The following is a 14,892-nucleotide window of genomic DNA, read 5'->3' as shown; positions in this document are numbered from 1 at the left end:
CACTAGGGGTTACCAATGAGGCAGTTACAGGGGTAATGACAACAAAGGCAGAGGCAAAACTAACAACTCCCGCTCTGCCTCTACCCCCACCCAGTGACTTCCCTCCACTCCCCCCAGACTATTCCACTCCAGTAGGGGGCAGACTGCAAAATGTCCTTCCTGTCTGGGCTACCACCACCTCAGACAGATTGGTGCAACAGATAATTCAATCAGGCTACTGTCTAGAACTAACATCTACCCCCCCAACCATTCCACCCAAACAGCGCCTAATGTCACAGGAACATTTGTCCCTTTTAATGCAGGAGATGATCTCCCTCCTACAAAAAAATGAAATAGAACCAGTTCCTACCCACCAACAAAACAAGGGAGTTTACTCCCTATATTTTCTCATACCAAAAAAGGACGGCGCTCTAAGACCCATTCTGGACCTCTCAGACCACTTTCACATGGTCACACTCCAGCAGGTGCTTCCTCTGCTCTCTCAGGACGACTTCCTCACCACCATAGACCTCAAGGACGCCTATTTCCACATTCCTGTGCACACTACCAATTCAAAGTACTCCCCTTCGGAGTCACCACAGCGCCACGAGTGTTTACCAAGTGCTTAGCGGTAGTGGCAGCACACCTGAGAAGACAACACATCCCCACGTCTTCCCATACCTAGACGACTGGCTCATAAAAGCCAGCTCATACAACCAGTGTGTACAAAACACTCACGCCACTATCCAACTACTTCACGACCTGGGCTTCACACTAAACTATGCCAAGTCCCATCTGCATCCATCCCATGTACAATAATACCTTGGTGCCACCATAGACACCTCAAGAGCGTTAGCCTACCCCAGTCCCGACAGGATAGCAAGCATACAGGCTCTTTGTGCCAAATTTCAACCTCAACACTCTCTTCCAGCCCGAGTGTTTATGCAACTTATAGGGATGATGGCCTCTTGCATATTCATAGTACCTCATGCAAGACTCCAGATGCGTCCTCTCCAAGAGTGCTTAGCACGCCAATGGAACCAGGCTCAGGGTCAATTATCAGATCTGGTGTTGGTAGACTGTCGTGCCCATCGCTCTCTGCAGTGGTGGACCACCAAAAACCTTTCCAAAGGGCGACCGTTCCTAGAGCCTGTCCCTCAAATAGTTCTAACTGTGGACGCATCGCTCTCCGGCTGGGGAGCTCACCTACTACATCACACCATGCAGGGCAGGTGGACACCTCAACAAAAGTTACTCCACATCAACCATCTGGAGTTACTGGCCATATTTCTAGCCCTAAAAGCCTTTCAAACACACGTCTCAGGCAAGGCTGTCTTAGTCCGCACAGACAACATGACAGCAATGTACTACATCCAAAAACAGGGCGGCACACACTCTCTGCAGCTCTCTCAGCTAGCACAGACCATATGGAGGTGGGCCATGCCTCAAAACATTTTTCTTCTAGCACAACATGTCCCAGGAGTCCAAACCACCATTACAGATCTGTTGAGCCGTCAAACTCAACAAATCCACGAGTGGGAACTTCATCCACAAGTTCGTCAACCATTCTTTCAAACGTGGGGGCAACCACAAATAGACCTCTTCGCCACCCACGAAAACGCCAAATGCCCAAGCTTCGCCGCCAGATATCCACACCCATTGTCCAAAGGCAATGCGATATGGATGAACTGGTCAGGCAGATTTGCATACGCTTTTCCTCCTCTCCCACTCATTCCATTAGTGGTGCGAAAGCTACAACAGCATTCCCTCACACTGATCCAAGTTGCTCCAACTTGGGCCAGACAACCGTAGTACACCACATTGCTGGAACTCTCCGTAGTTCCGCACCAAAAATTACACCTCTCTCCATGCCTCTTAACCCAGAACCATGGAGAGATCAGACACCTGGACCCAGCTCAGCTCAACCTTGCTATCTGGCTCCTGAAATCCTAGAATTTGGTTACCTTAATCTTACCCCTGACTGTATGAACGTCATTAAAGAAGCTAGACGACCCACCACTAGAGCTTGCTACGCAGCCAAGTGGAAACGTTTTGTGATTTATTGTCACAACAATAATATCAATCCCTTAGATGTGTCTATCCAACACATCATAGGCTACTTACTACACCTACAAAGATGCAACTTAGCCTACACGTCTATTAGACTACACCTTGCTGCCATAGCAGCTTAGCTACAAAATAGACAGCATCTATCACTCTTCAGAGTACCTACCATAAAAGCCTTCATGGAAGGCCTTAAAAGAATAATTCCCCCCAGAGTGCCACCCTCACCGGTGTGGAACCTAAACATCGTTCTCACAAGACTAATGGGGCCTCCATTTGAACCTCTACATAAATGTGAGCTTCAATTTTTAACATGGAAAACTGCTTTCCTTGTAGCCATTACTTCCCTCAGAAGGGTTAGTGAGATACAAGCACTCACCATTCAGGAACCCTTTCTGCAAATGCATCGTAATAAGGTTGTTCTCCGCTCTAATCCAAAATTCCTTCCTAAAGTCATTTCTCCCTTTCACCTCAATCAATCTGTGGAACTGCCCGTATTCTTCTCACAGCCACAAACAATTGCAGAAAGAGCTCTACACACCCTAGACGTCAAAAGAGCTTTACTCTATTACATCGAGAGAACACAACCTTTTTGCAAGACCAAACAACTATTCGTGTCTTTCTCACCACCACACAAAGGCAACCCCATCTCCAAATCTGGGATAGCTAGGTGGATTGTTAAATGCATACAGATTTGCTACCACAAAGCAAAACCAACGCTATCTGTTCCCCCTATAGCCCACTCTACACGTAAAATAGGGGCTTCCATGGCATTTTTAGGGAACATCCCCATAGATGATTATCTGCAAAGCAGCTACATGGTCTACACCGCACACTTTTACTAAACACTATTGTGTAGATGTGCAAACTAAGCAACAGGCTAGTGTGAGCCAGGCTGGCCTCAAAACACTGTTTCAAACAACTGCAACAGATACTGGTGGTCGCCACTAAGAGGGGGTGCTGCTACACAATCTATGCACAGTGTGTAATCTGCAGCTCATATGCCTCGAACGGAATATGCTACTTGTTCTTGGCATGTAGAGCTGCAGATCTACACACGCCCACCCGCCTCCCCGGCTACCTTTATCTGTTAGTTTTATCTTATTTAGATACAGCACACATGGGTATCTTTCCTGTTTCTTACAAAGCTCCATCATTTCCCCGCTGGCGAAAAACAATCTGAGGATGGAGCCGAAGCCCATGCGCATTATGATCCAAAGGAGGAGTCCCATACCTTGTGACTTCCAAATAGTTTCCAAGGGAAAAACAACTGCAACATCCGGGCCCAACACCAGATGGCGATCTATGCACAGTGTGTAGATCTGCAGCTCTACATGCCAAGAACAGATGTATACTGGTAAGTAGCATATTCCTACTTACCTGTTTAGATCGAGGTCCCAGCACTGAGCCTAGGAGCCCAGCCCTGGATTACAAAAGTAACGAGAACATACTTTACCTCATTGACTGTTTTTCTATGAAATTTCTTCTAAGTGTCAACTTTTAAGATAGCAAAATATTGCCTAAAAATCACTACAATAACTAAAACGAATTTACTCACTTGTTTCCAAGACCTGTCCCAGGACTGAATCTAGGATCCAGTCCTGGAATTAGAAAAGTAATCCTGAAAGTAATCTATTGCAAAAACTTGAAATTCACATTGAGTTCAGTGTATTATTGGTTTTAAATTGTATTGCCTATTGCAACAACCTGTAACTATTACCTACAAAAGTCAATTGCTTATTGCAAAAGTATTTAACTAAAGCCTTTCATTCCGAGAAAGTATATTTTGATACCTATTGTTGGTTCTAAAATAAAACAACCATATTTTTTTTATACAAACCATTGGCCTAGAGTTCAGTTCTTGAGTGTGTGAGACCATTTGCTGACTGTGTGTGTACAATAAATGCTTTACACTGTCCTCTGATACTGCCCGACCAAGCTACCACTTTAGAGAGTAAGGTTATATCTAACTTTAACCTCTGCCAAACCTCTGGGGACGGTGGACTCTGTACACACTGAACCTATTTGGGAACAGTATATACAGAGCCACTTTCTCACAGCAGCCATTTCGGATTTCCTACGGCTACCAAATCAGACCTCTTTCTTCAAATCTCCTATTGTAAATAGATTCTTTAAAGGCATTATTCATCTTTTTCCTCCATTTCCTTTCTTAATACCCCAGTGGGACTTGAATCTTGTTCTCACATTTCTTATGTGCACTCCTTTGGAGCCTCTTCTCAACTGTCCTCTCAGGCGCCTCACTCTGAAGACAGCCTTTTTTGTTGCCATCACCTCTGCTCACAGAGTGAGTGAGCTTCAGGCTCCTTCTTCTAAGCCCCCTTTCTTCTCCCTGTGCATCCAAACAAAGTGGTGCTTAGGACAAGACTATTGTTCCTTCCTAAAATAGTTACACCTTGATACATCGTACAAACTATTACTCTGCCCACCTTTTTCCCACCTCCGCACACTTCCAATAAGGAGAGACTCCACCATCTGGACCCAAAACATCTTTCTTTCTCAATCGCACTAAATATTTCTGGATGGACGATCAACTCTTCGTTAGCTATGGGGGTGCAAAGAAAGGCAGGGCTGTCCAAAAGCGTAGCATCTCCCGATGTTTTGTCCTTGTTATAAAGCTTTGTTACACTTTAGCGAAAAAGTAGCCTCCAGTGGGACTGTGCGCTCATTCCACTAGGGCTACGGCAGCAACTACTGCATTGTCACGGGGAGTCCCACTCATTCGCATCTGCCAGGGGTCAGCGTGGGCATCTGGGCACAGAGTAAATGAAGTCCTAGTAAAAGTTACTTACCTTCGGTAACAATGTGTTTGTAAGAGACATAGGTTGGTTATAGATTGCTTCTTGCCCACCAATGAACAGGCAAGCACCCAGGCACCCTGACTTCATGACGCAACACCCTAGGCCAGAAAGTCTGGCGGTCCAAGCTTGAACTATGAGGGTTAGCAGCAATACAATCCTTCCCAGACAACCTCCAACCCCGCCACCTTTTAGACTGCGAGTCTAAGAGAATTGAGATATTCAGGGAGCAAATGTTTTCATCAGCCAGCTCAGTCCTCTGGTCAGTCAGTCAGTGCAGCTGTTTGCTTGAAAGCTATTCCCATGCTTTATGGAATATGGTTAGTAAGATCTTGCCAGCAGCCCAAGGGGATTTTCAGACCAACCTGGCTCAAACCATCCAGGATGATCAGGACGCAGCCTAATATGTAATCCCATCTGGACTGGACACTATTGATTGTTTCGGCAGAGCAGTCTTGCATAGATGACCTCCATGGGTTTCTTTGGTGATGTGCATGTCTAACTTGAGAATATACTTCTTGACAGATCTCGCCTGTTTGAGTCATCCACACTAGAACACTTCAAGAAAACTGTCATGGCACGTTTCTCGGGCTTCTCTACTTTCTCAGGCCTAGCCATCTCTGTTTTATTCACAGACTCTGATCAGATTTTTAAAAGGTTTGACACATATGTTCCCCCCCAACCCTTTCTGATGTTTTAGTAGGATCTTAATTTGGTCCTCACATTCCATATATGCAATACCTTTGAGCCGATGCACATCTGCCCTCTACGTTTCCCAACGCTGTAGACTGTGCGGTAACCTCAGCTCGTTGCATGAGTGAGCTTCAGGCTTTCTGTGCTGCCGGCCTGCAACTCCTTTTTTCCAGACAAACTGGTTTGAGGACCAAAGCAGCCTTTTTGCCTCAGGTTGTGACTTCTTGTCAGGTAGAACAATCCATTACTTTTCTAAAGTTCTTTGCTCCATCTCATTAGAGGAGGAGGAGAGACTCTATCGGCTGGACCCCGTTTTTATAACTGTGAGAAAAGGGCCTCTTTTCAATGGATAGCTCCCCACATTTTGACTAGTTTTTATGTGCTTTCAATGTAGTGCACAGGATCCCTGCCAACCATGTTCCCTGTGCCAGTGCTCCTTCCCTAAAGCAACCCCCCAATTGGTACTTCTGCCCACTGTAAGTTCCTAGTAAATGGTACCCTGGGTACCTAGGGCCTGGAAGCTGAAGAGGGTCCCTTGGGACCCACCTCACTGGAACCATGCCACTGCCCTTGCAGCCTGCATGCCCCAGTGAGGGCAAAAACAAAGTCGACATGGCACCCTCTCTGGTTGCCATGATAGCTACCACTGCCTGACATATAGGTAAGTCACCCCTCTAACAGGCTGCACAGCCCAAAGGCAGGGCGCACTATACTACAGGTGAGGGCATATCGGCATGAGCAGGTATGCCCCTACAGTATTGGGCCCCATTGTCTAATATCGTAAGTGCCAATGAAGCCATAAAAAGGTTCTTGGGCTGGGGACGCGATAACTCGAGTTCCACATTACCGTGACGGCTTTACTGAATAAAGGAGTGTTTGGTACCAAACTACTCCTCTCAATGAATCTACACTGATGCCAGTGTTGGATTTATTGTACCATGTATCCAGTGCGCACCTCAGAGGTGCCCCCTGAATCACTACCAACCCTGGTGTGGTCTCTGACCGGCTGTAGGCCACCACCGGACAGGTTTCTGGACCCCTGGATGGAGAGCCCCTGCTCTCTGGGACTAGAGACAAAGCACATCCTGGGCAGACGTGTCCTGTCTCCTTCCACAGGATGGGCCAGTGCTCGAAGAGGGAAGCTTCAAAGGCCTGCCATCTTTGTACTGCGACCCCCAGCCTCTGCTGCTAGCAGCAGGTGGCAGCCCCTGCTTTACACCCCCACTTTGGGCTGGAAAACCAGCGGGAAAATTCAAAAAGATAAGAGTGCCCACCTCTGCCAACCCCACCCCTATGGTGGGCGAAGTGAGGTGAAGCACATCTTTCAGTCCCCGCCATTTTGAAGATGGAGATGGGGAACCCCTCCGATCAGGGCTAGGTCTATGCCCCCTCCAACAGGAGGGTTGCATAATAGTGTAGTCACCCTGGGTAAGGTTCCTATTGGCCCTCCCTGCTACTCCCCTAAAACGCCTTCTTAATTTAGTATTTAGGTGTCTCCTCCAGGCCTGGCCCGCAGATCTGTGACGACTTAAGAAGAAAGAAGACACCCTGCAGCCGAAGCCAGAAGACAACTGCCTTGGCCCCAGCCCTACTGGCGTGTCTCTTGCTTCGACGACCCTGAGACTTGTCTTGCAACAGCAACCTCTGAAACCTCTTTCAAGGACTGTTGCCTTCAACAAAGACTCCAATCTCCCGTGGACAGTGGACCTGTCCAGAAGAAACTGACTCCAAAGACTCCCGATCCAAGCGTATCCGCGTCCCTAGCCCACTCTGCTCCCGATGCCCACGGCCCGAGTCTTGAGTGGCTCACCTGTGCAGTGAAGTCTCCCTGGCAATCCTTACCTCGTGTCCAGCGTTGGCTAACCTCTCCTGCCTACCACGACGGCACCTGCAGTGAGAATCCAGAGGCTCCCCCCAAATGCAACGGACTCTGGTAAGAAGACTCCAACGTCGAAGGCACCCCTGCACCCAAAGCCCCTGGACCTTGGTGAGCTAAACCGACGGTGCCTCTATGACCCCCTCCTACCTAACTTACCCCTGCTGTCGTTGGTCTTTCTCCTGCAACCTCCAGCGCATGCCTTCAGCCTTTTTGCCCAAAAAAGAATCCCCATTGAAAAGCATTGGGCCCACGACGTTGAAATTGCACCCAGCTGCCTCTGTGAAGCTGGTGGTGTATGTTTGGTGCTGCTTTGTGCCCCTCTCACCCTCTGTACTTAACCCAACCCCCAAAACTTGGCCCCTGCAACTGATCTACGTACTTGCAATCAGTGTGTCTCCTTTGGAAATCATTGGGTCAAAGTCCGATGTTGACCTCTGCGCCTGGCCGCCCCTGTGCTTCTGGTGGTTCAGTTTTGGTACTCACCTGACCCCTGGCCCTTGCTGACTTTTAGCCCCGAAGACTGATATTGTAATTAAAACACATACCTGTGTAACCGCAATATTGTTTTCCCCATATTATAACATTAGACTGTATGAAAAAAAAAAATTTGATGTCGATTTTTCAAAGTGGTAAATGTTTTAAATTAAAAACATACATACCTGATTACGAAGATCTGGGTCTTAACATAAAGACAAAGTATAATTTGATTAAATTGGTCTGGATCTCCTCCTTGAGTCGTGTCCATTATTGATCACGGTTGTGCAATAAATGTCTTGCACTCCTCTGTGTTAGGCCTAAGGCTGCTCGCCCACACTACCCCTGATAGAGCACTTTGGGTTTTACATTAAGCTCTATACACATTTCGGCAACCTCTGTGCTCTGTGCATATTACCACCTAGTGATATCATGTACAGAGCCAGCGTACTACAATAACAATTTCACCAAAGACTATTGAGTGGACTGTGAGAAGTTGGCCTGATGTATGATGTCACTAGTTATAGTGTACACCTTATATCAGTCCAAATACCCTTATGGTGATTGGTTGTAAAGTCAACCTGATAGACCAGCTATCCTAGTGGTAGCATGGACAAGAGCAGTCTTAGGCTAAACTCTGAATGGCATGTGAAGCCAGCTGTGATACCATATATAATCCCTTGAATACCAAATGAAAGGACACCACAAAAGATATATATATAAAATAAAGTGTATTTATTCTAAGCAAACCCTCAGCACTCTTTATGAGTTTAGAGGTAAGTACAACACAGTCTTATTAATGCATACAGTAAGTCACACAGGTAAGTAATACAGTTAGGCCCTAGGGGCCACGCAAACCATATACTAAGTAAGTGGTATAAGAACCACTGTCACGGAAATAGAATAGGCCTAGGCCTAGGGAATCGCTGGGGCTACACTACACTAGCGTTAGTTAGGAAGTGGGAGGCCCACGGGATTCGTGTGCAGAGTGGAAACACTCACGCGTAATGCGTAAAAGTCAATAGCAATGTTACAGTTTAGAAATAGATAGATTTAGGACACTTCCGGAGTAGCTAGGAAGTTGAGACTTGAAAACTAGACACTAGGATAGTCACTATCCTGATGAGCACCGGAGTACCCAAGTTACCTAGCCCACAGGCTGCGGGTGCATAGGGGTGAAGATGCGTCGTTTTCGTCGTCGACTCCTATGGATGCCTGAAGAAAGATGCTGACAGGCAGTCAGTGAAGAGTGTCCGGTGGATCCCAAGGCTGGGATCAAGAAGAGAAGAAACCTGCAAGCAGAGGGGACAGAGTCAAGGTCACTAGCCAGTGACCACGTGGAACCAGGAAGGAACCAGGCGATGTCGTGAAGAGTGGCAGGTGAAGGTGAAGCTTGTCGCTGCAGCCAGGAGGACCAGGAAGCGTCGAGGACGACCAGGACCAGGAGGCGAGCTGTCCCACGAAGGCTCTTGCTGTCGGCGGCGTCGAAGTTGGACTAGGACTCACCAAGCCTTGGCAAGCGGAACCCACGAAGAACAAGGGACTTGCTTCTGGTGCGGACCAGGAAGGTCTGGGGTGCTTCTTCTTTGCAGAGAAGCGGGAGCCAGTCTGGAGGAGCCAAACCAGCGCAGAAGATTTCAGGGAGCGTCGTCACAAAGGCCACTAGCCAGCGGGCAAGCAACCGGACAGACGCGGCAAGCAGGAAAATGCTGAAGGGCCCCACGCAGGACTCGTGGAGTGTGGGGGGCTGGTCTTCGGTGCAGATGGTGCTTGGGGTTGGGGCTTCTCAATCCCCGGTGCACAACTTCGAGGGTACCTCAGAAGCTGCGCTGTAAGTTACTAGCCACTTTTCCCAGGTAGCCGGTCCCACGTCGCTCGTCGCCTCCACGGATCTCAGCTCTGCTGCAGATGTGGATGAGGGTCGGAGAAGTCTGGAAATCAAGGCTCTGGTCGGGCTCTGCAGTCGGTTCCTCGTCGAACGTTTCACAAAGCAAAGGGTAGTCACTTGATGGTGCCTGTTTGCACAGGGTAGCCACTCCTTGGCTACAAGGGAGATTCTTCAGTCTTCTTCTTTCGTCGAATGTCGAAGGTCCGGAGTTTCTGTTCAGTTTTGCAGGTTCAGGATAATCTAAAGTCTTGAGGCCCAACTCCCACTCTTATACTAATCTGGGGGGCTGGGATACCTGCTAGGTCACGCCTTATGGGTGGGACCTGGGAGGGGGTGGTTACACCCACTTCCCTTTGTCCAGTTTCGCGCCAGAGCTGGGGCTGGAGTGCCCCAGCGCCGGTTTGAACTGGACTATGCAAGGAACACCTTGTGTGCCCCAGGCATGTCTCATTCCTTTCAGCCCACCCTGCCCCAATACACTAAAGGCTGTCTGGGGAGGTGCTAGCACCTCCCCAAGCAGGAAACCTATTGTCCAGGCCTCCCTGGCTGGGATCACTCCCAGCTGCAGGAGGTCAGACTTGTGTCTGTGGCAGCAGCATCCATTTTGTGATGCTGAGGCTTTGGTTAGAGTTAAACAGCAAAGTAGGATTTTAACATGTCTCTCCCTCTAGAAGGGAGGAATAATATCCTCATCACCAGAAATGGTATGGGGGTATTATTCCAAAGTGTTAGACACCTTACACGACATGTTTTGATAAAGCCAAACCATAGTTACCATAACCGTTTAAGATTATAAGGCACTTTAAGAGTATATGGTAGGCTATATCATAGAACAGCTATAAGGACTTGGTTCCGAAAGCTGCAGACAGGCTCAGCTCATGCTAGAGCACCATCTCACATGTTACCAAGCACTCTGCCTCCAGGATTGTTAAGGCCTGCCATAGGAGTGACTGATAGGTACACATGTGTCTATATATAAGGGTAGATATAGGCATACTATATCTAAGCAAGGGGTGATTACACGACCTTGCCCCAGCTGAGTGATCAGCCAGTTGTGTCTGATTGGAAGGCCAGACCAGGGGTGGCATAATACATGCTGCAGCCCCTGGGAGGCCTAGGGTACACCTATGCCCTGGGTACCTAGGGTACACTGTACAGGGTCCAATAAGGTGATCCTTACCAATTGGTTATGTACCTAGGGTACATGGAGTCCATTTTACAGAGAGAGCAGACAGCCTGAGACCCTGAATGGCAGGATCTCAGGCCAACTAAGTCGAAAAACCAGCTAGACACTAGGCAAAAAGTTGGGGGTAACCATAGTCAGATATCCACCTTCCTACATGGACGATCGGCTCTTTGTGAGGTTCTCTGGGATAAAAAAGGACTTTGACAAGATGTGTGGTCTTTTGCATTAAGATGTGCCGCACATTGGCAGAAAGGCAGCGTCCAGGAGGCCCAATGTCCGATTCCATCAGGTCCAAGCCTGCTACCACCACATCTGCAACATGGGCATCAGGGTACACATTCATGAAGCACTACTGCTTTGACAGCCAGGTCTGATGGTTTGGGCATTCCGCCCGTTCGGTCCACCTGTACTTTTTGATCTGAAGTATTCCACATGCCCACCACCCTGGAAGGTGCAGCTTTGGTATCTATTCTTAAGATGAGGAATCTGCAGGTAACTGTATCCATCGGAAGAACAAGTTTCTTACATTCGGTAACACTTTTTCTGGTGGATACACCGTCTAACTGCAGATTGTTAACTTGCCCTCCCACCTCCCTGTTCTGTGGAATGGTCTCTTTCCATCTTAATGTCAGAAACTAGAGATCTGCGCACTGGTGCCTTGATGATTGTTGGGCTCCACGTCCTATGGTGCCAACAAAGTCAAGAAAGAAACCTCCATTGATGCGCCGCGCTGGTGCTTCTATGTGGCTCCATTGTCACTTCCAGGGAGCTCCTATTGGTGCGCACGACCAATGCGGTTTGTAATCTTACAGATCTGGCCTCTCCCTGGAGGATCTTTTAAAGCCGACGAGTCTGCGGTTAGGTAGTGTATACACCAGAAAGACCATTGCGAGAGAAAGTAACTTTCTTATTTTTTTTGTCTGCATTAAAAAAAATACATCCTTCAATTGCCTTTTTGTACATATTTATTGAAAGTGTTTGGGGATCCTTCACAAAGGCGGATTGTTCTTGTGCTTATGAGTTTAATTATATTTTCACTGATGCTGAACTAGGATCACAAGTAACTACTTCCTCTCTCTGTAGGTTGCGAACTACATCAAGGAGCAGTCGGCTATTAATTTCCAGGCCATTGTCATCTCACTGAAGGAGGAGTTCTACACCAAGGCGGAAAGCTTAGTAGGCGTCTACCCTGAGGTGAGACGAGTGAGAAGTAGAGCATGTGGAGGGTGCATTAGGGAGGGGTGGAGTGTTGAGGGAGGAGAGGTGTGCAGCATGCTGATCCAAGGCCCAAGTGGACTGAGCTGGGCAGCCTTAGAACAAGGAAAGCGTGGAAGCAGAGAACGAGGCGCAAGAAGCGGCTGTTACACAGGGTGGATGCCGAAGAGCAGAGTCGTTTGAACAATACTCTAGTGCAGGGAAGTTAGTCGAGGGGGCAGACTGGAGTTTGACGACACAGCTGGAGGAATGTGAATGGTGGGTAAAGCTTTAGCGAGCCTGGGGGCTCAGTGCAGGGACTAAGGGAACAGCATGCTGAGCCCTACTGCCACACAGATGTGAGCCGGGGGCACAGACTATGGGCTCGAGCACAGTTTACAGAGCCATGCAGTCGTGCTGGCATGTGAACAGTGGATGAAGCATCATGAAGCCTGAAGGCTCTGTGCAAGGGAACAGTGTACAGAACCCTAATGAAAACAGGGATATAGGACGAGGGCGCAGACTATGGGGCTCAAGGGCCCAATGTACAGAGACTTACCAGAATTTGAACAGTGGGTGAAGTGTCACGAAGCCTGAGGGCTCAATGCATGGCGCAAGGGGAACGGGATACCGAACACTACTATTTTACTTGCGTGTGAGCTGAGACTCAAGTGTACGGAGCTGGGAAGTTTCGGGGGGGGGGGGGGGGGGGTAACGATACAGTCATCTGATAGACATCTAGCTGCAGATTCCTTAACTTAGAGTTTGAGGCATGTGGGCTGCTGAATTCATATCTGTGCATAGATCGCCGCCTAGTGTTGGGTCCGGATGTTTGCACGTTGTTGTCCTGGAAGAGTCTTCGAAGTATCCTGAGATAGGTGACTCCTCCCCTGGACTACAGTGCGCATGGGCATCCTCTCCATCCTCAGATTGTTTTTTTCCGCCATTGGGTTCGGATGTGCTTATCTTGACTCAAGTTAGGAAAATCTAGTTTCAGGCCAAAAGGCCTTTAATTTTCGACGGTACTGTTCCCGATCGGTATCGACAGTTTACAGGCTAGTTTACTAATTTAAACAACTTTCCGGATCCATTAAATCCGACCATCGACCGAACTTCGACGATGGAATCGAGGACCCCATTCAAGCGGTGTCCTGTTTGCCACGCCAAATACCCCCATATCGACGTCCACCCGGTGTGCAACAAATGCCTCTCACCGGATCATGACGAATCAAAATGCATGGCCTGTGCCCGATTCCGATCCAAGAAGACTCTACGGAATCGACGAGCCGCGAGACTTGAAGCGCAGCAAGCGGCACCGGCCCCAACCAACATCTTCAGCACCGAAGACGAAGATGTCGAAAGCGTGGAAAATATGCACTCCAGCCCTACTTCCGAACACGGTTCCCGAGCGGAAGATGTCGATGAAGAGCTTTTTCACAGGGAAGAAGCCGACGATGAGGTAGGAGACTACGACGAGGCCTTAGGGGCCGAAGAAGGTAGCTCCGGCGAGGAGCAAGGCATACCCGTCCAAATAGAGGATATCCCAGTGAATCCGACAACGGCTCCGGTCGAGGGATCGCCTTCGGGCCTTACCCAAGACCAATCCCGCAGTTCCTCGGCCCCGCCCTCTGGCCCGGCCACGGACATTCAGCGAGAGCCATTGTTACCAAAGAAGACTGGTTTCCCTACTACAAAACCGAAACCAATCATCACTCCGGTTCAACAGAAACCAAAAGTGAAACTGACACTGGTCGGCTCGAGGACCTCCACACCTTCGACGCCAGCCAAACCCGTCGGCTCCGACCGCACCAAAAGGGACTTCGGTGCCGCACTCGCTGCAGCAGACGTCGGCGCCGACCCGAAAAGAAAATCCATCGGTGCCGTCAAAGCGCCAAGGCCCCCGCACAGAAACAATCGGCACCAGCCATCAAGGTGAAAATGGCCACTGCATCGCTATCCACCTCGAAGACAGCGACTAAGATACATTCATCGACGCCGTCGACGGCTCCTACCCCTCCTCGGCTCGATGACCCGGTGTCTCCGAAGACGTCCACACCTGCCTCTACGGAACCTCTCGGCTCCAAGGAACCGTCGGCGTTCCAGGTGCAACAGGTGGCAGCATCCTTGCAACGGCTCAGGGAAAAGGCAGCCCTCCAGACCTCGTCGGGCTCAGAACCGAAACGGGCACAGAAGGCACCTTCGGCACCGGCCAATATCACCTTTGGTTTGCCGCCACCCACGGCGCCAAAGATGTTCGAAATCAGAACCCGCGTTACCCAGACAAGGTCCCCATGTACCGAACACTCTACTACTGGGACATCACCGTCCCACTTCATCGACGCCGACACCGGCAGGCTTATGCTCCGAAAGCGAAAGATCACTTCGGGGCACGCTCTGGACTCTTATAGGATTCCACTGAAACAAAAAATGCCGGCGGAATCGGAACCAGTTCTTTATGAACGCATCCACACTCCTTACACAGATCCATCATTCTCTCCAACGCACTCCGATCCCGATGCGCTGGAGGACTACATGGGTGACAACACCACCTACCCCGAAGACATGGACCCTGAGGGCCAGCAAGACCCTGATCAGGTCTGGGATGACCCAGTGGAGCCAGGTGCCGCTCTGGATACACAGGACACACAACTTTATGGCGCAAAAACGTCCCCCACAGAGGACACTGCTGCATTCAACGCCCTCATCGAACGTGCCGCAG

At 49.2% G+C, this 14,892-nt stretch overlaps 1 protein-coding gene across 1 annotated transcript in view; it reads left to right on the top strand.

The window, feature by feature from the left end:
- SMC1A (structural maintenance of chromosomes 1A) overlaps nt 1–14,892 on the top strand; it is a 294,818-nt gene that overhangs the window by 262,848 nt on the left and 17,078 nt on the right. Inside the window, exon 24 of the mRNA XM_085629913.1 lies at nt 12,063–12,173. Coding sequence (XP_085486039.1) covers nt 12,063–12,173 — 111 coding nt within the window. The remainder of the gene's footprint in view (nt 1–12,062; nt 12,174–14,892) is intronic.

This window comes from Triturus cristatus, chromosome 10 (genome assembly GCF_964204655.1).
Source record: "Triturus cristatus chromosome 10, aTriCri1.1, whole genome shotgun sequence".
Classification (NCBI taxonomy): domain Eukaryota; kingdom Metazoa; phylum Chordata; class Amphibia; order Caudata; family Salamandridae; genus Triturus; species Triturus cristatus.
Note: the sequence above shows the minus strand (reverse complement) of the source record. Positions and strands in the feature narration are given on the sequence as shown.